Genomic DNA, 25744 nt, shown 5'->3' on the forward strand with positions numbered 1-25744 from the left:
CTATGGTGATTTCCTCCATCGGTTTTGTGGTAATGCTGTAAAGTAGCTTTTAAGATTATTATCTCCACCTGGAAGATAAGAACACCAAGGCTCAAAGAACTTAAGCAATTTGCCCAGGGACACCAGCCCAGCTAAGTCAGAATTTGTCTGTCTTTTGACTTCAAAATCCCAGTCAGGGGCTGGGCAATGGTGGCGTACGCCTTTAATCCCAGCACTTGGGAGGCAGAGGCAGGAGGATCTCTGTGAGTTCGAGACCAGCCTGGTCTATCTACAGAGCTAGGACAGGCTCCAAAGCCACAGAGAAACCCTGTCTCGAAAACCCAAAATCTCAGTCAGTTGGCAAATGTGGACCCTCATCTCTCCTGACTCCTGAGCAGGTCTCCGCAGCCCAGTGCTGGCCCAATGCAATTTGCAGTTAGTCTTCACTACTGTGCCCTGGAGACCCCCAGAGTCTCCTCAGTGTCTCTCTTCCCACGTCCCCAGCTTTGCTGAACTGAGCTGCTACTTGAGGCACTTGTCGCACCATATATGAACCAACAAGCGCACCTCAGCTGAGCACTCCTTCATTCCTGTTTTCTCTGGGAACAGACTGCCCACTGTGCTTCCTTTCCTATGTCCCGGTCATCTTCCTGTTGTCTCTGGGTTAGGCCATCTCCTCAGCTTCATCAGCCTGCAGAAAGTCCTGGTCTTGGTCTTAGGCCTCTGCTGCACTCGCTGAATCTGTCCTTCTTTAGAAAACAGACTCTAACCTGAGTTACTGCCCAGGTTCTTTCCAGTTCACCACACTTCCCACTTGTCCCTGAGACTTCCTTCTTTGTGGGTTTCTGCTCCTCCTATGTTTCTCTGTATTCTTTCTTTTGACGTCATTTGCTCTGCTGGGCGTTGCACGTATACATTTAGTAAGAATCTGCATTAAGAATGCCTTTAATCCCAGCACTCGGGAGGCAGAGGCAGGCAGATTTCTGTGAGTTCAAGGCCAGCCTGGTCTACAGGAGCTAATTCCAGGACAGCCAGGGCTGTTACACAGAGAAACCTTGTCTCAAAAAATTAGAAAAAAGACTTCTGAAGGGTGGAGCCCCAGATTATAGTGATGGAAATATGAACTATTGACTGGTCAGGCAGATCTTAGGGGCAGGGATCCTGAAAGCAAACAGTCCCATTCTAGTCCTTGGTCAGAAAGTGTCCTCAGTTCTTGCCTGGCTAGAGGCCAGGAGTTTTGTTTGGTTTTTGTTTTTTTTCTCCGAGCTACACGCAAGGGCATGGTTGACTCCAGTCCAGACACTGATGCCCTCTGGTGAGCAGTTTTGAAACTAGATCTCTAGCTCTTCATGGTGGAAATGGATTGTATCTAGTCCCCAGGTGATCTTAGGGTCTGGCTTTGGGTGGAGACCTGACATTCTAAACTACTCTGACTCCTCCCTTAAGCTTTAATTCAACAGGGCCATAAGTCTAACCTCTCCACACACTCCCAAAGCTGACTCACCAATGGGCGTGCTACAGAGATGGGAGGAATAATTATCCCCTTAAAGCAATATTGTCCTTATCCTCCTCAGAAATGCCTCTCTCAGGCAGCACTAGCAGAATGTACATCTCAGTAACACTGAGGCCCCGCCTGCCTTTCTGAGTTCTAACGTTTACCAAAGGGCACTTCTTTGAGCCCAGTTTCTTGGTAACAGTCACAGGTGGCTCAGGGTGACAAGCAGAGCCAGGAGGGGTGGCAATGTCTTTAGCGGTCAAGGAAAAGCTAGCATTTGGGGGCAGAAGTGAGGCCCCCACTAGTTAGTGCCTGGGTAGAAGTACTAGACAAAGCCCTAGGCTCTGGAGCAGGGGTGTCTGGATTGTTACAGAGCATGTTCCATAGATTTAAGGTGTTTGTAAGGTGGTGTTAAGATTGCTCAGTCAGTTAAGTCATTGCAAGCACAAGAACTTGAGTTTGATCCACAGAAACACAAAGAAAGAAAGTCAGTATGTTATCACATGGCTTATTACAGCATGGGGGAAGAGATGGGTTGATCCTGGAAACTCATTTTGTGCGTGTGGAAGGAAGTCAGAGGGCAGCCTGCTGGAGTTGGTTCTTCTATCCTCTGTATTCCTGGGGTTGAAGTCAGGTCACTAGAGTTGGTGCCAAGTGCGCTTACCCACTGAGTCATCTTGCTGGTACCTCATCTGTACTTTAAAATGAGAGAATGCACACCTCTTTTCTTTTTTGAGGCCAGACCTAAACAGAGACTTGCTAACAAAGCATGCTGGGCAGTGCTCTACCAGTGAGCCACATCCTCAGTCTCTCCCCTACCCATCCTTTTTCTTTCTTTTGGTTTTTCAAGACAGGGTTTTTATGTGTAGCCCTGGTTGTCTTGGAACTCACTCTGTAGACCAGGCTGGCCTCACCTCACAGAGATCCACCTGCCTCTGCGGGATTAAAGGCGTGCGCCACCACCTGGCTCCCCCTTAACTTTTAAGACTTTTAAGAGTCACTGACCCACTCTGAGGAGGGACACCCGCCTCTGAATGCTGCAGCAGACAGACTAGTGCAGCCTCATTCACACCCTGAGGGATCCTCCAGAGCTCTCACTGGTTGGTGTTTATCTTCTTGATGATGCCGCAGAAACAAAGGATCTTGTAAGAGTCAATATTGTGGGAAGGCTACCAACAAACTTCTAATCTTGTGTCACAACTTTTCATTTATTTCTCTTAGGGTTTCTAGGCAAAACATTTTCTTCAATGCAATTTCCACCCTTACAGCCTGTATGTCTAGGTGCCCTTTTGTTTCCCATGATTCTGTCTGCTGTTTCTCCACATTGACTTGACCTGCTAAGTGAAAGATGGGCAGCAATGAACTGGCTGATGTCCTGCTGAACTAGTGCCTTAGTGGAAGAGACCGGAAGGGTCAGTCATGTGACAGAGACAGGTGGTTTCCTTTTCTTTGATTTGCCAGCTGTTAAGGCTGCTGAACAGTTTGGAGGAATGTGTAGTCTGTATACTGAAATTTTTATTAAAGTAATTTAAAGGCCAATTTAACTAGTTTTATTCAAAGTAAGTCTACATTAAATTACAATATTAACAATCTGTAGACACAATGAACTTAAAATATAAGAAGTAGAAATAGAAATCTATTTGGTCTTTTCAAGACCACATATCATGGAACTCATAAATGAAAATTTACAAATATAGAAATGATACTTAAAGAGTAAGGATTTTAATATGGGAACCCAAAAGATGTCAGATTTTAAACATGCATGTTTCAAAAAGGGAGAATCCTTTAATAATTTAGCATAAAATCGAGTTATATAAACTTGGTATATTCCAGAAAATATTGCTTTAAACACTTATACATGATCAAAATTCCTTTGGTAGCTTTTAATCAAAATGAAACATGCTACTCTGTAAAATATAAAGTACTTTTAGATGTTGCAAAAATGTCTGTCATCATCACCATGGCAACACCACCATGGAGCCCTGTTCTCACTGCTCAGCCTCCTATGTGAACACACAGAACGTCACCAGGCACCAACAAATCCTTAGCCTTTTGACAGAAATAACCAAGCTTCATACAGCGCCAGGGCAGAGATCCAAGACAGTCCCTAGGCAAGACTCTAAAACCAGGCCCAGCTTTATTATGGTCACCACACAAACTGCAGCTTCAACAATCAAACAGCGATCACCCCAGTGCCAAAGCCGGGACCTCCACACTCAGTCAGCATGGAAACAAACACGAAACCCCCAAGCCCCTAAACAGAAATGACAAGTAGCCCTCTGGACGGGCTCTGCATCTCGAGTGACAGACATGATGTCCTCTTGGCACATCAGGGACCTCTCTTAGAAACCTGATTTACAGAAGCCAGTTTTGAATTTCCTGAAAACACACAGAGCAGAGGCCAGGGCTTAGGCTGCCGGGCTGAGTGTAGGCGGTCTGGACACTGTTTCTTCCCAGCGCCCACCAACCCAGGGCTCCCCTCTGAGTGTTCATCTGGGGAAGAACGCAGTATCTAGGGTATTTCCACTGTGTCCCACAATCACACACACAACAAACCAAGCCTGTGGCTTTCTGCCAGAGGAACAAGAGCTTGTGAAGGAACTTCTCAACTAATATAGGCATGTCCAATCTAAAGTCAGGAGGGACAGAAACAAAGGAGAGGAAGAACGGAGAGGAAAGAAGTGTGACATCTCAAAGTCTTTGAGCCCTGGGAAGGATGATCCAAGAACCACCATGTCTTCTGCTTTGAATCCAAGTGTCCACAGCTGCAGCTGCAGGGACCTGGAAACAGCGCAGCAGTAGTGTTCACACTCTGCAGGTGCATCTTAGTGTTTGTCTCATGGGGAGAAGGCAGTCTGCTGACACATCACGCCACATAGTGGTACTGATTTGGACTGTCTTTGTCTCGCTCCATATAGTCTCTGTCTATAAGTGATTCAATCCTCTTTTTCAAATCTCCAGGCTAGAAAAGAAAAATCAAAATCAAACATTATAGGACACTAAACTTAGAAACACAAACCTAACATACTACATGACACATGTAACAGAAACAAGCAACTCTACACCATACTTACATCAAGATCACTAATAATTACAAAATGATTGTGTTAGCATCATGTTCTGAAGAAATGTTTGCACAGGGGTGACTGCACCTGGTTCCCTCACTTCCTTACATGAGCATATAAACAGGGCAAATCCTACATGTTTCATGCTCTCACATGTTTAGAAGGAAACTCTGATCATGTTCTAGTGGGACATTCTTATTTTGCTGTTATTATTATTGGTATTTTTTTTCTCTGTGTAGTCACAGTTGTCCTGGAACTAATTCTGTAGACCAGGCTGGCCTCAAACTCACATAGATTCTCCTGCTTTTGCCTCCTGAGTGCTGGAATTAAAGGCATGCACCACTACTGTCTAGCTTGCTGCTATTATTTAAAAAAAAAAATTTTTTTTACACTTATTTCTTTTGTGTGTAAAAGAGTGTGGGCACATGCCATAACACCTGTGGGGAGGCCAGAAGACAGCCGTGGCACTTAACTCTCTCCTTCTACCACATGGGTTTCCGTGATCACACCAGGTTGTCAGGCTCTGTGAAGATGCCTTTACCCACTGAATCATCTTGTTGGTCCTGCTGAGATTCTAAGACAGGGTTTGCTCTACTTGAACTCACTCTGGTAGCCCAGGCTTGTTTCAATCTTCCTGTCTTAGGCTCCCCGAGGTAAGGACTATAGACATGCACACCTCTAGCCATCCTCATCCTTTGTGACGCATTCCTATCAATCCAGATTCACCAGGTACGCTTCATCTACAGGGGACAGTCACAATTTTGAGTGTTCTGCTAAGTTACTGCAAAAATGTATCTCTCACTGCTTTAACTCGCATGTGACTATAAAGTAGGTGACCAGCCACAAACACCCGGCCCTGCCTTTCTTGTTTTGTTTTGTGAGACAGGGTCTATGTAGCACTGACTGTCCTGCAACTCATTATGTAGAGCAGGGTAGACTCTAATTCACAGAGATCTGTCTGTTCCTACCCCTGAGTGCTGGGATTGAAGATGTGTACCACCATGCCAGTCAAAGAATTCAATCTCGGCCAGGTGGTGGCGGCATACGCCTTTAATTCCAGCACTCAGGAGGCAGAGGCAGGTGGATCTCTGTGAGTTCGAGGCCAGCCTGGCTTACCAAGTGAGTTCCAGGACAGGCTCCCAAGCTACAGAGAAACCCTGTCTCGATAAACCAAAGAAGAATTCAGTCTCTGTGCATGACTGAAACCAGGGCTGAGTCCACACCTTAAAATGTCTCTGCCCAAAGGCACCTGCCTCCACTTCTGCTGCAGTGGGAAGCAAATCAGTCGGCACTTAGCAGCAAGAGCCTTCTGCCATGGAGAGCGTCAATTTTTAAACAGCAAATTCAGTGGCAGGCCATGCATTTTACAAGATGTGGCTGAACATACAATTAGCTACATAAGTATGGTAGCTAGAGCTTTGCCCGGCTGCATGGTATCACTTTAATCACCAGGTCACTTCCTTTGCAAAGGGACAAACGCATCCTGGCTTTAGGTAGGAAACAACAGTATTGCATGGGCTGTGCACCAATCATCATGGAGGGAGGGGTCAGGCACTATCATACCCGTCCTTGAGGCACTGACTAATCAGTCTGTCTCAGTGTGACCCCAGATAAAGACGATCAACTCGGGTGTCACACAACCAGGGAACTTCCAGTTGCTGAAGGCCAGAGGTCCTGAGAATTAAATTCCTTCAGAGCTGACAATGTACTTTAGGCCATATTTTATGGTATATTTTTGTAATGCTCCCCTAGCTCATCTGCATTTCATAACTTACAGAATCTCAGAGCTTAGTTCTAGAACAAGAAAGTGGAACAAGCCTGAGGCTGACTTACATCTCTTAAGTTGGAAACGCTATGTACCTTGTGAATGTCAAATCCAGCAGTTATCAACACCACTACCACAGGGGCCTAGGGAGTTACCAATGCCATTGCCACAAGGGCCCGGGGAGTTACCAACATTACTGACACAAGGGCCCAGGGAGTTACCAACATTACCGACACAAGGGCCCGGGGAGCAACTTACGTGCCACACTTAGGGAAGAACCTCTGTCCTGACACCTTGTGGCCCTCCTCCCTCCTGAAAACTCAAGCATGCAGTCTGCTTAGAGGAGGTCTGGTTTCCAGGGTGCTGATGGGTCAGATCTGCACAGAGGCCTTGCTATCACGTGTTAACCTAACATCCAACTGTGCTGACAGAACTTACCTTTACTGGAAATTTCAGCTGATTGTACAATTCAGAAACTAGAAGGTTATGACCAAGAGTCTTCCTCATTTTCATTATCCTGACTATGGCAGCGTCGATCTGGTACTGTCTGTCCTGGAATACTCTCTCTGTGGTGCTAACTTGTTCTTCAACCTGGACAAAAGAAGAAAGAATGAGAGGAGTGTGAAGATGCTCCGGTGTTGCTTTGCACTGACAAACCTGGTTTTGACGCAGACTAAGGCAGGCTTTGGAGTTGTGCTTTATTACATTTCCATTTGTTCTATGAAAGCTCAGCTTTTCACAGTGTACAGCTCTAAAACCAACCCTTGGAGCTGGGCGATGGTGGCGCACGCCTTTAATCCCAGCACTCGGGAGGCAGAGGCAGGCGGATCTCTGTGAGTTCGAGACCAGCCTGGTCTACAGAGCTAGTTCCAGGACAGGCTCCAAAGCCACAGAGAAACCCTGTCTCGGAGCTGGAGAGATGGCTCAGTGGTTAAGAGCATTGCCTGCTCTTCCAAAGGTCCTGAGTTCAATTCCCAGCAACCACATGGTGGCTCACAACCATCTGTAAAGAGGTCTGGCGCCCTCTTCTGGCCTTCAGGCATACACGCAGACAGACTATTGTATACATAATAAATAAATATTAAAAAAAAAAAAGAAACCCTGTCTCGAAAAAACAAAAATAAATAAATAAATAAATAAATAAATAAATAAAACCAACCCTTGGAAAAGAGGGTCTATAACAGCGGCTCCCTCCCTGGAGCACAGGACACTTGTGAGCACCATGTGGATACTGGGGACTCAGGTCCTCTGAAAGAGTGACCATTGTTCTTAACCACTGAGACATTCATTTCTCTAGCCGCCTTATACTGCATTATTAGGTAATTTGAGTATATTTTCTGTCTCATTCTGCCTCAGAATGAATGACACAATAATTGTCTATGGAAGAGAAGTAATCCATTAACTAAAGTTGTTTTGCATGCCCCCCGCCCCCATACTTCACAAGAAGTCTCCTCACACGCCTACTTAGACTAAGCATTTCTAGGAATGAGGAGACCATTAGAACCTACTGGGTGTGTGTGTAGCCTGCTCCCTATTGGAATTGCTGCTTCTGTGGTCTGTAGTTCTGTAGGACACCTCCTCCTTTCTCCACGGACAGCATGAGCATGTGTGCCAGGCAAAGCAGAGGGCAGGCACTAATTCTGGATATCCCGTGTGTTTCTTTTGTGCTGGCATTTGATATAGGAAGGTATGATTTCACAGATGGGCATAGCAGTTAAACAGATTTCTTGGCTTCTACTGATAACATAAAATTAATGAAAGCTACATGAGGGGACGCTACTCCAAACCCCTGCTTTTGCACAGATTCAGACATACGCCCTGGCCTCTAGCAGTCACGACTTTACTAGAAAAGCGAAAGATCCCATGGTAAGACCGCGGAAGAAGAGAAAGCTGGCACTTACAGTTTCCTTCATCTGGATCTGATTGATCTTTATTCTGAACAACTTGTGTTTGAAGTCTCCATTGAAAATGAACTTATCTCCATCTTCCACCTCCTTTCCTTTGGGACTTTTAATCAGCACCCGCGCTTTCCCACAAGCCAGAGACTGCAGCGTTCTTCTCAGCTCACTGTCCTCTGAGGGAGGGAAGGAGGCAAACGTCACCAAGAGTCTCGACAATGAGAAACCATGGTGTGACAGCTGAGTCTGCACCTTCTCTTCATTTCCCCGGCGCTGCTGTAGGAACCCAGGGCCCTGTGCATGCCAGGAAAGCACCCTGCCTCTGAGCTACACCACCAGTCTACTTCCTCTTTTTAATTAACACAGTGGTATTAAGAGCCAGGCGTGATGGTGCACACTTTTAATCCTAGCACTTGGGAGGCACAAGTAGGTGAAATTCTGTGAGTTCTGGGATAGCCAAGGTGCCACTGTAAGATCCTATTTCCAAAACAAACAAAACAAAACCAAAAAAGTCCTAAGGAATCTTCCTACCTATGCCGGTGGCCATTTTTATTTCTTCAAAGCTGAATCCGTCCCCTTCGTTGAACATGAGCAGCACCAACGTCTGGAAGAGGGACACCTGAAACTCCTTCTTCCCCTGTAAGAAAAAGGAGCCATCACAGAGGCTGCCTGGACACTTTGTGAGTTACGGCAGGCTGCTGTGTATGCATTGCTTTGGGGATTCAGAACTTACTAACAGTCACCACGTAAGATGAAATTACGTTACTGATTAGAAAAGAATTAAATGATTATTGGGTATTACAGTTAAAAATTCTTGTCTTGGAGCTGGACATGGTGATGCCTGTAAGCCAGCAGTGGGAGGCTGAGGCAGGGATCCTGAGTCTCGTCTGCTGTGTGTCCACTGCTCTCTGCATTTTAACATGATTTTCCAGACGTCAGGCCTATTTATTTGTTTGTTGATGTTTTTAAGATAATGGCTTGTGATCCATCCCAGGGTGTCCTTGAACTTTCTAGCCTGTCTCTGCCTCTTGAGCATTGGGCTCATCAACATTACAGGTGGCTTCCTGAGGCTCTGGGTGGCAATGGGAAGGTTGGGTGACGGCATAGGAAAGAAAGGCCTGCAGAATGTTCAACACGGTGTTCAAACACATGGAGAGAGTGCTCAGTCAGCACCATCTCCTCTGCTTAGCTGCTCTGTGGAGGGCAGACTTTTTCTATCTAGAATGGCCCAGTGTACACGTGTCAGCCAGCACCACAGGATCTATCACTTCTGTAAGGAGAAGACAAAGGATAGGAAGGGGATTTGGGAGTAGCAGTGCCAGGTGCCACAGCCCTGATTCACATGAGCAGAAAGCTGTATGCTGTTTGCAGAGGTCAGCTCCTAACTACAGCCAGAAAGCAATCAAAGACACAAGTGGCAGAACTGGACTTTGCTAAGACCTTGCAGAAGAGGTATGTGATACCCATACAGTACCACAACGTTAGGAACTTTGAGTATTCTCCTTGACATACTTAAGTATACATGATTTATATATTAAAGTTAGATATGAACATGAAGGCTTTCTCCCACATACTGCTTGGTGACACATGTCTTTGGTATACTCACACAGCCCATGTCTGCTCACTTTTTATGTGACAGCTGGTAATGGCAGAGAGCATTCTTACCCCCTGCCCTGTGAAATGCCTTAGGAAGGACTCCAGCTCTAGCAGAAGTAACTTGAGAAGAGAGGATGTGGAAATCTTGAAACATTCTCCTCTTGGGTTCTTGGTATACGACAAAACGTGTTCATTTGCTTGGCGCTTTACAACAGGAGGAAGAAGGAACAGCTAACAGAGAGACAGAGCAGCCGGAGAGGGCTCAGCAGTGGAGTGCTCTGCTCTTGTATGGGACCACAACTGCCTGCAGTCAGTTTCAGTGTATCCTTGGCCTCACGCACACACGCAGGCACACACACAGGCACACCAAAATAGGTTGCTTTTTAAACTGGAACTAAGGCAGTAAAAAGTAGGTAATCTGGGGTTTTGATCTGTACGATCAGACTTCTGCATGCTACTCTCCATGACACTATGTGTGGTATCATGCTCAGTTTCCTCTGGCAGCTGCACTTGCTGGACCTCTCTAGTATCCATCAGCATCCTGGCCTCTGCCACACCCCACTGTGTTTTAATCTGTAACCTTTTGTTTAGCAGAGAACTGGAGCACATTTTCACCGCACTGGGTTTCAGGTATGCTTATACACAGCTGCCTTTTCACACCCACTTCTCTTTTAATGATTGCATGTATGGCGTGTAACTGTGTAAACACATGTGCTGGTGTGCACGCAGAAGCCAGAGGAGGATGTTGAGTGTCCTACTCTGTTGCTTTCCATCCTCTTCTCTTGAGACAATGTCTCTTGCTGAACTTGGATCTCGCTGTTTTTCAGTGAGGCTGATGGCCAGCAAGTCCCTGTAATCCTCCTGTCTCTGCACACCTACTGCATAGGTTATAGGTGAGCAGAGCCATGCCTATTACAGATGTTTTAAGTAATCTTGTGGGTGTGTGTGTATGTGTAGTTACCTGTCATGGTGCACTCACGGAGGTCAGGGGATAGCTTGTGGGAGTTGTTTCCCTCTTTCTACCATGTGGGTCCTTGGGAATCCCTCTGGTTGTGGCTTGGTTTCAGGTGACTTTACCAGCAGAGGCATCTTGCTAACACCCATACCTGGTTTTTTATGTGAGTGCTAGGAATTCAGGTACTCATGATTGTGCAGCAGGATCACCTTATCTATTGATTCATTCCCCAACCCTGGTAAATAATTTTCTATTGATTAATTTACAATTGATTTTTGTTAAGTAGAGTATTAACCCTTTACTTGTTATTTTTATTGACCAAAAAAAGCTAGTGCTACATCATACTGAAAAAAAAATCTTGCCTTTCACTGTTATGGAAGTTCAAGAATAACCTGAAAATTATCCTAAAATATTGGCAGAGGGGAAGAAACAGGAGTAGTGGATAAAGAACTGACCTCCTTAAACTCCGCCTTCAACACAGCATGTCCCAGAGTTGTCTGCCACTGGAGCTTCCGGCCACTGTGCTTGCCCAGATAAAACGTCTTGAATACTTCCTGAAGTCTGACCATCTGCCAAGCCAAGAGACACGAGACTGAGCACACTGAGCCCTTCCAGACCTGCACCGCTGAACTGAGAAGGCAATTCTAGATTCTGAGCCTTATTTTCTATATTCTGCTACCTGTGATAATACCCACAGGCCTGAGACTGTGGAGTTTCCTATGACATCTGGCTTTTGTCTGCTTTGGTGCTTGGCACTCAGGCTTCACCCACTCCTGCTGGTCCATGTGGCCACCTGAGTCAAATGGTGCCTGTAGCCGCCCAGTGACTTTCCTCTTCCTCTGGCTAAGGCTGGTGTCATATGCTATTATCGTTCGTATCGAAATGGCCCGTGGGGGCTTGGCTGCTAGCTGACAGACTTTGGAAAGCAATTGAGCCACGAGGAATTTAAACTCATTAATGAATTAGTTGGAAAGTTCTGGAAACTCAGAGGTGGGTTCTGTTTGGAGGAAGTAGGTCACCAGGGATATGCTTTTGAAAGTGTGTCCTATCCCTGGCCTCCTCTTTGACCCTGAAGGCTTCTGCTGCTGTGATGCTCCTGTCTTGACCACGGCTGTAAGTGGTTTCTCTCAAGGACTGTCACAGTAACAAAAGCTGACCAGCATGGACCTTACAAGTGCACACAGAGCACATGCTGAATGACTTCACGGGCACCAAGGAGTGAGCGCAGGCTAGCAACCACCAGCAGTGTGGCTACCTCTCCTGAGCCCCTTCTCTACTCAATGCCCTTATCACAGGGAGCCCTTTGAGCCTTCCCAGCCTTTAGAATTAAATTTCCCAGTTTTGGGGATTCTGCTGCAACTATAGAAAACAGACTAAGACAGATACTTTCAAGAAAGTAAAAAGAGAGCTCACAGAGAAAATATTTGCAGATCACACATCTGATGAGAGTCAAGCACCTAGCAAGCATATGCGATGAGCTCTTAAATAACAAAAACAGGCTACACAGAGAAACCCTGTCTCCAAAAACAAAACGAAAAAACAAAACAAAAACAGACAACAAAAAGAGGAGTTGAATAGACAGTTCCCAAAGACTCACAAATGTCAACACACATGGAAAGATGTCTAGCATCACCATTGGGGAAATGCTAATCACACCAGGTGGGCACCACCACTCCTCTACGGTGGGGATGGCAGAAAGGAGAGGAAAGGCTGGTGAGGAGGAACAAGCTGCTCCTCAATTAAAAGCAAAACAACTCAGGCCTGGAAATCTGTTCCAGTTATGTGCCCAAAAGTGACCACAGATGTTCACATAAAAATTTGTAGACTCTGGGCGGTGGTGATGCATGCCTTTAATTCCAGCACTCGGGAGGCAGAGGCAGGTGGATCTCTGTGAGTTTGAGGCCAGCCTGGTCTATAAGAGCTTATTCTTGGACAGCTAGGGCTGTTCCACAGAGAAATCCTGTCTCAAAAAACAAAACAAATAAATCTGTATGCTCATCTTCATAGTCACATCATTCATGATTATCCAAAGGCAGAAAGAACCTGGACCCCATCATTAAACGAATGTCTGAGCAAGCTGCCCATACACAGAGCCGAAAGAGGAATAAGCACCGCACCAACACATGATGTAGCATGAGGAATCCTGGAATAGGGAGTAATGCCAACATCAATGTGCATATCACGTATGAGTCCCAAAACATGGGACAACAAGGACAAGCAAGTCATAGAAAGCAGACATTGACTGCAGCCCAAGGGGAAGAGGTGATCATCTTCAGTTATCTTCGGTTACCACCTGTTTAATATGCCACTCCAAGATGAAAAAGTCTATGTGAAATGTGTATTTTGTCACAGCTGCCTTAGGTAAAGCTCCAACATCTTTTGCAAGAAAACAAAAATGTACCCAAAGACAACGAGGAGCCAGCTGAGAGATAATGTGGACATTTAAGTAAGAACCCTCAAGTTTAGTGATAGACCTAAAAACTGATATATAAAATGGGAGACTAGAGACCTCTATTATAGAAGAATGTCAGCTTCTAAACAGGTGGAACTGGACAACCAGTCCCATGCATCCGATGAGACTGATTCAGACAGGGAGATGAGCACAGTTTACAATTACTATTCATAGAGGTTAAACACTAACAGAGGCCGAAGGAGCCCAACATCACAAGACACTTGAGCAGCACTTGCAGGATAATGATCCAGAGCCCGAGATGTGGCTCTGCCTGTGGACCCTGGGCTCGTGAGTACCACAACACTGTTGAGTCAGTGTTCATTGTTGCAACAAATGCCTCAGAAAAAGAATTAGAGAGGAAGTGCTCATTTGGGGTACTTTCAGTCCAGTTTGTGGTACCGTCACCACGGCATGGTGAAAAGGACCTGGAGGAAGGGCGTGGCAGAGGAGTGGCCAGGAATCGGGGAGCAGAGTAGGACGTGCCTGCTTCCTCCAGTAGCTGCACCCTGCAGATCCACAAGCTTCTTAACGGTCCTTTGCATTTGAACCCATTAACTGACTAAGACAGGTCAGAATCTCTCTAGACATGTCCTCACAGACACCCAGAGGCAAGCTTCACTAGCTGAAATTCATCCTCAATCCAATCATGCTGACAACTCAGATTAACCACAGCAATTAAAGGATGTATTGAGATAGCTGGTAAAGCTTGGAGGAGGGACTCCTACCAGTGAGCATTTTCTAATCTGAAGTGCTTGGGGCCAATTCTGGGAGGCCTGCACTGAGGCAGGGAAGGCAAAGGTATCACACACCCCACTGAACAGGAAAGAGATGCCATCGACATAGCCAGCGCTAAATACAGGTATTCTAGGAACCACCCTGTGTACTTTCTGTAAGTCTGGACAATTTCAGAACAAGTGAAAACACTTGCAGTGTTCTGAGAGGCCTGCTAGGTAGAAGGGAAAGTGATTCCCTGTGGTTGTGACCAAGTACAGCTACCAGGGCAAAGGCAACACGGGGTTTTCTGGAAGAAATTTTGCTCAGGCACAAAAAAGCCTGAAAACAAAATAAACATGACCCCCAGTGGTCAAGTCTATGGCAAGTGGTGGGGCAGGCAGCACTTGGGTAGCAGGAGAACTGGCCAGAAGCTGGTCTAGTCATGTTCAGTAGAGGAAGATGGAAGCATGGGGCACTGTGCAGAGCCACGGGAAAGGAGACATGCTAGCTGCATGCTGGGCTGCAAGGCTGCGAGGACACATAGGACAGAGATGGAGACAAACAGAGAAGGCCATAGAGATCAGTGGGGTCCAAATAAGGAAACCAGAGAAACAAACTATCTTAGAACTGAGAAGGGTTTCAGGAGAGAGTTCTGACTTGGTCCTAGAAGGCCCAGCCTCACCCTTGCTGTCTGGGCCTCTGCAGTCTCTGAGTCTCTGTCCTCTGGAAAGGTCCTCACCCTTTGTGATGAAGACAGAGTCACTCAGGAGGTCTACTCACTCCTCCTTCTCTGGGCATGGTGTGGCCATGTTGGATTTTGGCCTCACTGAGCCTACAACTCCATGTTCCACTTCAGGTTCTGCACAACGCTTCAAGTCAATACGTAAGGCCCTTAACACCAGACCAGACTCTGCTGGAAAGCAGAGAGCAGTCAGGTGAGCTGTCATTTTCACGAGTGCCCTTGTGATGAAGAAAAGAAGGACAGGTGCTTCTGACCATGACTGAAGAGGTCACTGTCCAACACCACTTTCCAGGGGCCACAGAACAGATCTGGCCATAGTGGGCTTGCCCAGCAGATCACTCACCTCTGGAGGGAGGTGCACTTCCATGGGCGTGTATGTGGGCCAGTAGCCCATGGTGAGGATGTTCACCGTGAGGTCAATGGGGCCTGGTGCACTTTGGTTCTGCATATGCTAAAAACAAAAATATCCAAGACACAATAAATAGATAGATACTTAAAAGAAATGTTGTGTGTATAAAATTATGTATCTTTTTTTTATTGAAACAAAGTCTTCAATGTAGCCCTAGCTACTTTGAAATTTAACTATGTAGAAACCATAGTTAACCATGTAGAACTGGCTTCAAACTAAGAGATCTGCCTGCTTCTGTCTCCTAAGTGCTGGGGTTAAAGGTATGTGCCACCATGCCCAGCCTGGAATTTATATAATTTTAGAAACAGTTTCACATATGGATCTACTCAGTCTTTCAAACATGTTCCATTATGTTCCAATGTCACTGGAATCTTTTTCTTTACTTGGTCTATGCTACAACGTGACTGACTGTTAGACCCACTGAGCCCGCCAGCTTTACTGAAGAAACAACTCACTTGCTTGAAGTGAACCATGATGTCTTTGGAAAGCTCCATGTCCTTGAACATGCCCTCCAGCTTGCTGGTGAAGGCAGCTCCACACTCTGCGACATGTGAAGGAGTGGGTGAGAAAGAGCTGTGCGTGGTGCCCGCCCGCGAGCCGGCCCACCCTGAGCTCACCGTGCTTGAGCTTCGACAGCATGGACTTCTCTGCATCCACCGATGCGCTCTTCCCCACCAGCAGCCGTTTTGCTAAATCTTTCTTATAAAATGCTTCAAAGACATCTTTACCTGTGCAAACAGAGGAAAACCACGACTTGAGATAGCTGGTTTACATGTTGTGCTACACGGGTAAGAAGAAAGCTCCTCCTGAGTGCAGGTCAGCATGTTCATCAGCCACATCTCACCATGGATGAAACGGAACAGGATCATGATCTTGTCCAGGATCCTCTCCAGCTCTTCGTCTGTTGCTTCTTTGTTGCCTGCTCGTAACTTTGAATCAACATGTTTGGCTGGAAAAACAAGAATTCCAATCAGAAAACAAAGCAGGAGAGATACTGCTGGTTCACACAAGGCCCTGGGTGCCATCTCACACCAACACCGCAAGAAAAAAAAAAAAAAACAAACAAAAAAACCCCAAACAGCTCTTTTCAATCTCCCAGTAATAACTGGGCACTCTAGAACTTTCCCAAAACACCACCACTGTAGGATAAGAAGCAAATGGACATTTTAAAGCAGGTGGTCTCAAGGTAATGAGAATGTATCTTTCCAGACCATTAACAAATGCACAGTCTTAAAAAGCAAAACAATTCTTTTTTAGTCAATTTCAGATTGAATTTTTTTTTCTTTTGGTTTGTTTTTTTGAGACAAGGTTTGTGTAGCCTTAGCTGTTCTGGAACTCATTCTGTAGACCAGGCTGGTCTTGAACTCACAGAGATCTGCCTGCTTCTGCCTCCTAAGTGCCAGAATTAAAGGTGTAAGTAAGCTACCACCACCTGGTGAATTTTTATTTTTTATTATTAAAAATTTATTTATTCTATTCATGTATGGGTGTATGTCTTTGCCAATATCAGCAGGAGAAACTTGAATTACAAACTATGTCCTGGCATTTGAATCCTGGAAGAACAGGTGCTCCCAACCACCAGTCCATCTCTCCAGCCCCTCCAGAATAATTTTTTTGTTTGTTTGTTTGTTTTGTTTTACTGAGACAAGGTTTCTCTGTGTATCTCTGGCTGTCCTGGAACTCACTCACTCTGTAGACCAGGCTGGCCTCAAACTCACTCTGTCTCCTAAGTGCTGGGATTAAAGGTATGTGCCACCACCACCGGTCTCTAACTTACTTTTTGAGACATGGTCTGTTACTAACCCTGAAGTTAAGAGTAGGCTGGCTGGCTAATGAGATTCTGGGGGTCTGTCTGTCTTTCCTCCCCATCACTGGGGTTACAGACACCACCATGGCTGTGTCTACACGGGTGCTAGGATCTGAACTCAGGTCCCCAGGTCCTTTTGCTTGTGTGGGAGACACTCTACCAACTGATTCACCTCCTCAGCCCCTATCAGTTTTCCTGTGGAATAGTCTGCCCATGTGCACACAGCTGAGAGCTGCTCTGTGCTCACACTGCCCTGCTGACGACTGCTACCACACTCCTGTTTGCTTGTGTCACCTTTCTGCCTTCTCCTATGAAGTCAGTCACACTTTTACTAACTGGTGTGAGCAGTGAGATAACTGCACAGGGCGGCGATTATGACTGTTTTATTTGAGCTCTCATTTTATCCTGTTTGATATGGAGCAGACCAGGTGACTAAAGAGCACTGCATTATTCAGAGGCCAATGACCTCACTGACCCCACACAAGGCCTCACCCTGAACACAGCTGCTCAGGGATTCTCACAGTCGGGACAAGGATCAACCCTGACTTTTACAGGGCAGCTCAGAGCCCTGGATCAAGAAGCCCTGACTCACTAACCCTCTCACCTTGCCTCTCAGATGCAAAACTTCAGCTCTTGGCTCAGTCCCTATGACACATATTCCCTCATGGATGTACAACTGTGCACACATGAATACTGCTCAACATATACATCCTGACAAGGTTTGGACTCTGCTCAAACTGGTTGGGAAAAATATTTGAGGTTCTTTTCCTTCCTTCCTTCCTTCATTTATTTATCTACTTATTTATTTATCTATCTGTTTGTTTATTTATTTATGGTTTGTTTTTTTTGGTTCTTTTGAGATAGGGTTTCATTATGTAGCCCTGGCTGCTCTGAAACTCTCTACGTGGACCAGGCTGGCATCAAACTCATAGCAATCTACCTGCCTCTGCCACCTAAGTGTTAGGATCAAAGAGGTATGCATAACCATAGTCAACCTTCATTTTCCTGTCCTAAAACTAGCTCTGTAGACCAGGCTCAGAGATTCACCTGCCTCTGCCTCCCAAGTGCTGGGATTACAGGCGTGGTGTGACACCAACCATAGCCTGGCTCTTTTTTTCTTTTCTTTTTTTTTTTTTTAGATAAGGTCTCATCATGTAGCCATGCATGGTCTGGAACTTGCTATGCAGACCACCTGGAGAATGCACAGGTTAAAGGCACATGCCCACACCTAGCACTTTTATATTTAAAAAGCACCTAAAAAGGCTAGCATGATGGCTCAGTGGATAAAGGTGCCCATGGCCAAACTGAGTCCAGTCCCCACAACCCATACGGTGCAAGGACTCCTGAAAGCCCCCCGACTTCTGCCTGAGCTGGAGCACACTTGTACACACATGTACAATATAAAATCCACCTTTTAAATGAAACAGAGGAAAAGCATCTAGGACTGTTTGCTACCAATGAGCTCTGCAGGCTTGTTTGGTCTCTTGTTGATGAATGTCTCAAAGGATTCCTTCATCAGGTTGATAAAGCGCTCATTCCTCTGGAAGCACACTTCCACCACGTGGTCTACTTTGTCCTTAAAGTCCAGCAGGTCTTGAACCATGTCTTTATCTTTCTCGGGATTGATGACAATGGTTGTCCCGAAGGTCTACAGACACAAAATATAACCAAGTCAGCAACAGGCTTAGGATTCCAAAGAGTATCTTTTGCTGTCTCACAACATGATGGCAGTATCCTCTCTACAGGTGCATCCCTCTGGGCAGGTGGGCCTGACATGCATCCTGGAAGATGAGGAGTGGTGCTGTGTGTGCTGGCAAGTGAGAGACACAATGCCTGGAACCCAGAGGCAGGAACTGGGCTTAGAAACAGCAGTAGACAGAGCAAACTGCTGTACAGTGTGTATCGGTTCCCAGTGGGCAGAGTCATGACTGATAAGCAGACACACCGGATACACTACTGCAGCAGAAACAAGTGTTTACATGAAGGGGTGCAGAGCTGTTGTCGCTATACAGCTGGTGCCACCTTAGAAAAGTGGATTTAGCTGAAGAAAACATTCATCAGGTCATGTGGAAGACAGGCAAACAGACGGCGCCTCTCAGTAGTTCACGTGCCTCTGCAGGGTCTAGTGTGTAAACTGGTGTGTACCTTGATGTACTCGCTCCAGTGCTGCAGCAGAGCATGCTGACCCCCTTTCACCCGGCTGAACAGCTGGTACATCTGGGTAAGGTCAGGAACCCTGTTCTCATCCAGCAGGTGGTCGAGCCCTAGCGGTGTGCAGAGCAAGAGCAGGTCACAGGAGGAAGGCAGCATTCGGGAGTGAACACAGTACAGTCCACGCCACACGGGCAACACATGGCTTGCAGACTTGGAGCACATGCCTGCCACAGCGGCATGCCTGTTTGGTCACTTGCCTGAGGCGCTCATATAGGTGGATCTCAGTTTCTGAGTGCATTAGGAATGTATTATTGAGTTTCTCATTTTACAAACGCCTTAACAAAAGCACTGAGTCAAAAAAAATATTTTGACAAGTATTTGCCCTGAGAAATTTATAATGATGCCAGCCAGTGGTGGCACACGCCTTTAATCCCAGTACTGGGGTGGCAGAGGCAGGTGGATCTCTGTGAGTTTGAGGCCAGCCTGGTCTACAGAGCAAGTTTCAGGACAGCCAGAACTGTTACACAGGGAAACCCTGTCTCGAACCGCCCCCTCCAAAATTCACAATGCAAATTATCTGAGGTTTTGTTTATTCGTCAGAAAAAAACATTTATTCTTAAAAGATTGGTTCAGGGGCTGGAGAGATGGCTCAGCACATAAAAGCAATTGCTGTTCTTACAGAGGACCCAGGCTCAGCTTCTAGTCCACATGGTGGCTCACAACCATGTCTAACTCCAGTTCTAGGATGATCTGATGCTCTTTTCTGACCTCCACCCTCTTCTGACCACTGTGGATATTGCATACATGTGGTGCATATACATATATGTAAGCTAAGCACTCATATACATAAAATAAATATAAACTAAAATTAATTCAATTTAAAATTTTTAGTTTGATTCACATAATAAACTGTAAGACATGGAATTTTAGAATTTTTATTCAGCTATTTAGGTCTTATAATTTTATTATTTCATATTATATGAGCATTTTGCCTGTGTGTAAACGTATGCATCATGTTTGTGCAGTACCTGCAGAGGCCAGAAGAGGCCAGAGAAGCTACCTGTAGACCTGGGTGCCTACACACACAGGGTCAAGGTGTGTGGAGACAGTCCCTGGTCTAAGCCAGAGGTTTTGCTGCTTGCTATGTCTCAAGATTACTTCTGAGCTAAACACACAAATAAGCTTTAGCTTTTTGTAAAATATCTGCCAAGAGTCCTAAATGATGTCTTAAAAAAGTTTTAAAGCCTTTTACCTTTTGGAATGTTTCTAATATAATTGTGTATGTTATTGTATGTATTTACTCATGTATTTGTGCACATATCTGCAGGTGTTCCTTAGGGGGCGAGAGATTGATATTGGTGTCTTCCTCAATTACCTCCATCTTTGTTTTGCTTTGCTTTTTACTGTTCAACAGTCTCTCTCACTGGAGCTAGAGCTCATCGATTCAGCTCTCCTGGACGGCAGTAATCCTAGACTTCGTCCTGTCTCTGCCACCAGTGCTGTGACTCCTACCTAGCTTTTTAATGTGGATCCTGGGAATCCAAATTCAGGAGCTGACGTTTGCATGGCAAGCACGTCATCAACTAAGACATCTCCACAGCCCTCTAGTGACATTTAGAGTAAGTTTTTACAAGTATACTTTACCATTTCCTTGCAACAATTTAGCTTATCAAAGCATGCACTGAGACCACCAGCATACAGCTCTTTAATGTTTATTTTTTAAGAAAGGTCCAAGTTACAAGCCAGGTGTGGTGGTGCACATACATGATCCCAGCTCTCTTAACTACGTATGCCTCTTGAGGGCTAGCACATCCATTAAACAAGAGTCTTAATAGTTCATCCCCAAAAATAAAAATTCCAGAAGTTAAGTACAATGCTTCCAGAGTTTCACAAGTTAAAAATAGAATTTAGTTTAAATTTACACATGGGAAAATCTACCTTTCTGCAGAATTGCAGTCAAATGTTCTCCTAATAGTTGTTTCTCCACACAGGCAATCAAAGGTTTCCTATAAAGAAAACCAGAAAGTATCAGCAGCATAGAACTGGTCATCTATCAAAGGGGAAAGTTAAAGTCACAACAGACAGCCTACAGCCAGGACGACAGAGAGCTAACAGATAAGCTTTTCATCACATCAACTATGAACTGTGACTTTGTGGACAATTCTAACGCCAGATTTCATTTCTTTCTTTTTTTTTCTTTCTTTCATGAGACAGGATCTCAATATATAGCCCAAACTGGTCTTGAGCAAATAGTTTTCTACCCCAGCTACCCAGTGCTGGGATTATAGGCATTCATCACCATACCTGGCTTCTTGTTGCAAACAAGACCTAAACACGACCTGCTGAATAACACAGACAAGTCCATAGGTAGGTTCGAAAACACTCAGCAGTGAGAACCGGAGGAGCCTGGCACATGTGTCTTAACCTTGGTTTCTGATTTTCACCTCTGCCCTTCATGGTCTGCTGTCCCGTGCTAAAGCTTCCTGAACTGTAGACATGAACTCGAAGGCAGAGTCTAGAAGCCAGCAGGGCACATCTAGCAGTGCAGTCTACAGTCTATTGCTTATGTCTGCTCAAGTACTCTGTTCTCCATGGTCACTGTCCTGTCGGTCTGTTAGGCAGGATGGTTGCTCTATGCTGTGGCACCACGAGGCCTACAATCCACAGGGATAAGTTTTTTCCGTGGCAAACTACCATCTCCCTCACAATTTAGACTCTGACCTCTTTCCTCCATCACTGTCCCACAATCTTCCTGTACTTACTCTGCCTTCCAGTGTGTTCTCAGCTTTGGTCCTCACCTCTCTAACAGGAGGGACCAGCAATGGAGGGTTCTAGAGATTGGCTGACCACCTACTTTTTGTCTGAGATGTACTCCTGTAGCTCCATTCCTCACCCTGGCCACCTCGACCCCCACCATTACTGCTCATGGAAACAGCCTGCTATGAAGGCTGGCCACATGAGCACCACACAGAACAGAGCAGTGGGAAATGTGGCCTGACCACTGCAGTCACAGGTACAGACACGATCTTCCTGGCTCCCTCGTCCCCCAGACAGGGTCTGTCCTGGAACTCCTCACGTAGACCAAGTCAGTCCTGAGCTCATAGAGATCCATGCCTTCCTTGGTCTCCCAAGTGTTGGGATTTCAGGCGTGTCCCACCACACCCAGCTTCCTGGCTCTTTTTTTATTCATAACACATATTTTTTCTTTTCAGAAGATAACAGAGAATGTTTACCTTTCCCAAGACTTCCTTTAGAGTTTGTAAACTAAGGAGAACACTGGAGTCCAGGGCCCAGTACCAATGTTTAAATTGTGTGCTGTGCACACACCACAGCACGTGTGGATGTCAGAGGAAACCTCCAGGAGTCCGGGTGGTGGTGCACACCTTCAATCCCAGCACTCGGGAGGCACAGGCAGGCGGATCTCTGTGAGTTTGAGGCTAGTCTGGTCTATAGAGTGAGTTCCAGGACAGCCAGGGCTGTTACACAGAGAAACCCTGCCTCAAAAAAAAAAAAAAAAAAAAAAAACCAAAAAACCAAAAACCAAAAAAACAAAAACCAAAAACCAAAAACCCAAACCAAACCAAACCACAGAAAATAAAAAAGGAGTCAGGGGTACTGAACTCAGGCAGTGAGGCTTAGCAGCAAATCTTTTCTTTTTGAGTCAGAGTGTCAGTGTGCAGCCCTGACTGGCCTAAAACTTGCTATGTAGACCAGAATGGCTTTGTACTCACAGAGATCCCCCTGCCTCTGCCTCTTGAGCTTTAGGATTAACAGTGTGTATCACTATGCCCAGACTTCTATAAGGAACCTTTTAATCTATTTAAATCTCACAGCACCTACGGCAGGATTGAGATCCCAGCCTCCATGAAAATGGAGGTCAGAGATGTGGGCGGCCCTCTGGAGGGAGCCTCCTGTGGCCACCTCTGACTTTTCTCCCTATCAAGTGAGAGTGTGAGGAGCACATCAATATCCCTAAGCAACCCAGCATCCCCCAGCTCAGTTCTGGGATAGGACCCAGCATCCCTCACCGGAAAGGAGGAACACATCCTGAACTCCCATGCTACATCTCCTGAGAGTCTGACCCCTTCCTTCCTCTTGTCTCAAATTCCACAAGGACTGGAGCTTTGTACGGTTCACCATTTCCCCTTTGTGCCCCTCCCTGTTTCCGTCTCCTCACAGCAGTAAATAATACATATTTTGCACAAATGCACATTCTCTCTCCCTTATTTCCCTAGCTGCTCATCAACCCAAAATCTAGAGGAAAAAGATGAATGAAAAGAGGGGGGAAATGTACTGTATAATAAGAATTATGGCCATATAATACATCTAATACAACCTTGTAACTAGGGGACGGAGATGACTTAGTTAAGCGTGTGCACTGCTCTTGCAGAGGCCAGTACTCAGCACTCACATCAAGTGGCTCATAATCACCTATAACCCCAGCTCTAGAGGATCCAAGAACCATGGACTCCTCAGGCACTGGTACTCACAAGCATATACCCACATACTGCACACAATTAAAGTAATAAAAATAAATCTTTAAAAACAAAAAGCTTCTAAGTGAAGAGTCTCATATTCAGTGAAGTTCTATCAGGCAAACAAAGCACTCAGATGCTAAGGATGTCACTGTCCTTGACCAGGCAACTCGCAACAGTATGTGGTAAGAAATAGAGTTTAGGGGGCTGGAGAGATGGCTCAGAGGTTAAGAGCATTGCCTGCTCTTTCAAAGGTCCTGAGTTCAATTCCCAGCAACCACATGGTGGCTCACAACCATCTGTAATGGGGTATGGTACCCTCTTCTGGCCTGCAGGCATACATATAGACAGAATATTGTATACATATTAAATAAATAAATATTTTTTAAAAAAAGAAATAGAGTTTATAATTGCTGGGCACAGATGGATCATAAGCAAAGCATGGTCTCGTGACTGGAGTAGCCTCAGAGTACTGGGTGAGTTTGAGGTACCTCAGAGATCCGCCTGCCTCTACCTCCCAAGTGCTGGGATAAATGTGTGCGCCACCACCGCTCACCTCTTTCAATATGGAACAAGAAAGTATGTGGCCTATGAGAAACCGAAACGGATCCAAGGAGGACAGTGCTTACTGTGTGCTGTGGTCTAAGTAAGTGATCACTCGGTCTGCTTCCTCTTCTAGACGCTTACTCACATGGTTAAGATATTCTGGAACCTTCCAAAAAAAATTAACACATCAATGACAAAAGATTTCTCACATTATTGATAAAAAGATTTCCTCATAGAATTGAAAAAGCAGTGAACACCTTCAAGTCGAATATTACTAGATGACCAGGGTTGGGCAGGATGAGAGGCTATGTAAGTGACAACCAGCAGGCTGGGAGCCATCTCTAAAATTAGGGCCCATAGGGTGAGTCACTAGTAGTATCTGAGTAGAAAGCCCAAAGCCTACTGGCAACCTGGCACCCACACAGGAAGCTGTCAGAGGTGAGACCTCCCCTGTGCCAGACTGCAAACAGATGTCAGTTGTTCGGGGTGAATAGTCCTCAGGGTTGGCATCTGCCAGCACTGCTGCAGTTAAATTCTGCTCTGACAGGCTGGGCCACCTTACAAGGAGCAGGTTACCATGTCTGTGCTCAGGGCTCCCTTCAGGACTTAACTCTAGGACCTCGGAAGCTGCCCAACAGGGTGGAGTGATATTGGTATTACATATGCAATATCACATATTTATTACACATGCATTTTTGGAGAGAATTTTTTTTTTGGAGACAGAGTTTCTCTGTGTAACTTTGGCTGTCCTGAAACTTGCTTGTAGACTAGGCTGGTCTCGGACTCACAGAAGTCCACCTGCCTCTGCCTCCCAAGGGCTTAAAGGTGTGCACCGCCACTGCCTGGCTTGGAGATAATTCTTTACCAGTGCTTTACATAGATGAAAATCTTTGATTCTTAATTATTTGTCTTCCATATTTAGGATTTATATTTTATCCTCTCACTTAGACATGTGCTCCTTTGCTATTCCAGAAACTACTTGCGGGGGGGGGGGGGGGATAAAAGGACAAATCTCCTAAGGGAAAGGAATGAACTTCTACAACAAGCAGTCCATCCCTGAGGACCTGAGGAGACAAAGGAAAGAGTGCAATCCTTGTGAATGGCTCCCTGAGGGGTTAAAGCAAAGACAGTTGGTCACACATCTCACCTCCCTGTCTTGCATCAGCCTCTGGCCTTCTGCAGCATACAGACAGTTAGTCTCTTCCAAAAACTTCAGTTCAAACGAGTCTTTATATACCTAGGGAATGAGCAGTTACTGACGTGCTTCATGCAGGAGCCTGCCTTTTCAAGCACTAAGCCCCCCCCCCCCCCCTTCTGAGTCAGCAGGCTGCAGCTTGTGGTCATCATGTGCCACTGATCTCTGGAAAACTTTTCCTGCCAGGCCAGGGCCCTACCTGCTCAACACTAATGTTTATTTGCCTTTGTACCTTGGCAATTGATTTTACCTTAGTTTATGGTATATTTTCCATTTAAACTAACTTTTTGTTTTTTTGTGGTTTTTCGAGACAGGTTTCTCTGTAGCTTTGGAGCCTGTCCTGGAACTAGCTCTTGTAGACCAGGCTGGCCTTGAACTCACAGAGAGCCGCCTGCCTCTGCCTTCAGAGTGCTGGGATTAAAGGCATGTGCCACCATTGCCCGGCCGAAACTAACATTTTTATATAGCCATACTTATCTTTTCCTCCGTGGCTCCTT

The 25744-nt window shown here is 45.7% G+C and overlaps 1 protein-coding gene across 1 annotated transcript in view; it reads right to left on the reverse strand.

Annotated features, from left to right (window-relative positions):
• Positions 1 to 3239: 3239 nt before the first annotated feature.
• The window catches only part of Cul4a (cullin 4A), a 39211-nt gene continuing 16706 nt past the window's right edge, over positions 3240 to 25744 (reverse strand). Inside the window, exons 7-20 of the mRNA XM_041673686.1 lie at positions 25200 to 25289; positions 24136 to 24218; positions 20970 to 21037; positions 19023 to 19141; positions 18333 to 18525; positions 15915 to 16019; positions 15688 to 15798; positions 15526 to 15611; positions 15005 to 15112; positions 11209 to 11322; positions 8734 to 8839; positions 8206 to 8378; positions 6743 to 6895; positions 3240 to 4436 (exon numbers count right to left, since the gene is read on the reverse strand). Coding sequence (XP_041529620.1) covers positions 4341 to 4436; positions 6743 to 6895; positions 8206 to 8378; positions 8734 to 8839; positions 11209 to 11322; positions 15005 to 15112; positions 15526 to 15611; positions 15688 to 15798; positions 15915 to 16019; positions 18333 to 18525; positions 19023 to 19141; positions 20970 to 21037; positions 24136 to 24218; positions 25200 to 25289 — 1605 coding nt within the window. The 3' untranslated portion in view covers positions 3240 to 4340. The remainder of the gene's footprint in view (positions 4437 to 6742; positions 6896 to 8205; positions 8379 to 8733; positions 8840 to 11208; positions 11323 to 15004; positions 15113 to 15525; positions 15612 to 15687; positions 15799 to 15914; positions 16020 to 18332; positions 18526 to 19022; positions 19142 to 20969; positions 21038 to 24135; positions 24219 to 25199; positions 25290 to 25744) is intronic.

The sequence above is a fragment of the Microtus oregoni genome, unplaced genomic scaffold, assembly GCF_018167655.1.
Source record: "Microtus oregoni isolate MIOR12 unplaced genomic scaffold, Mior012 000024F_ref0000369, whole genome shotgun sequence".
Lineage (NCBI taxonomy): Eukaryota > Metazoa > Chordata > Mammalia > Rodentia > Cricetidae > Microtus > Microtus oregoni.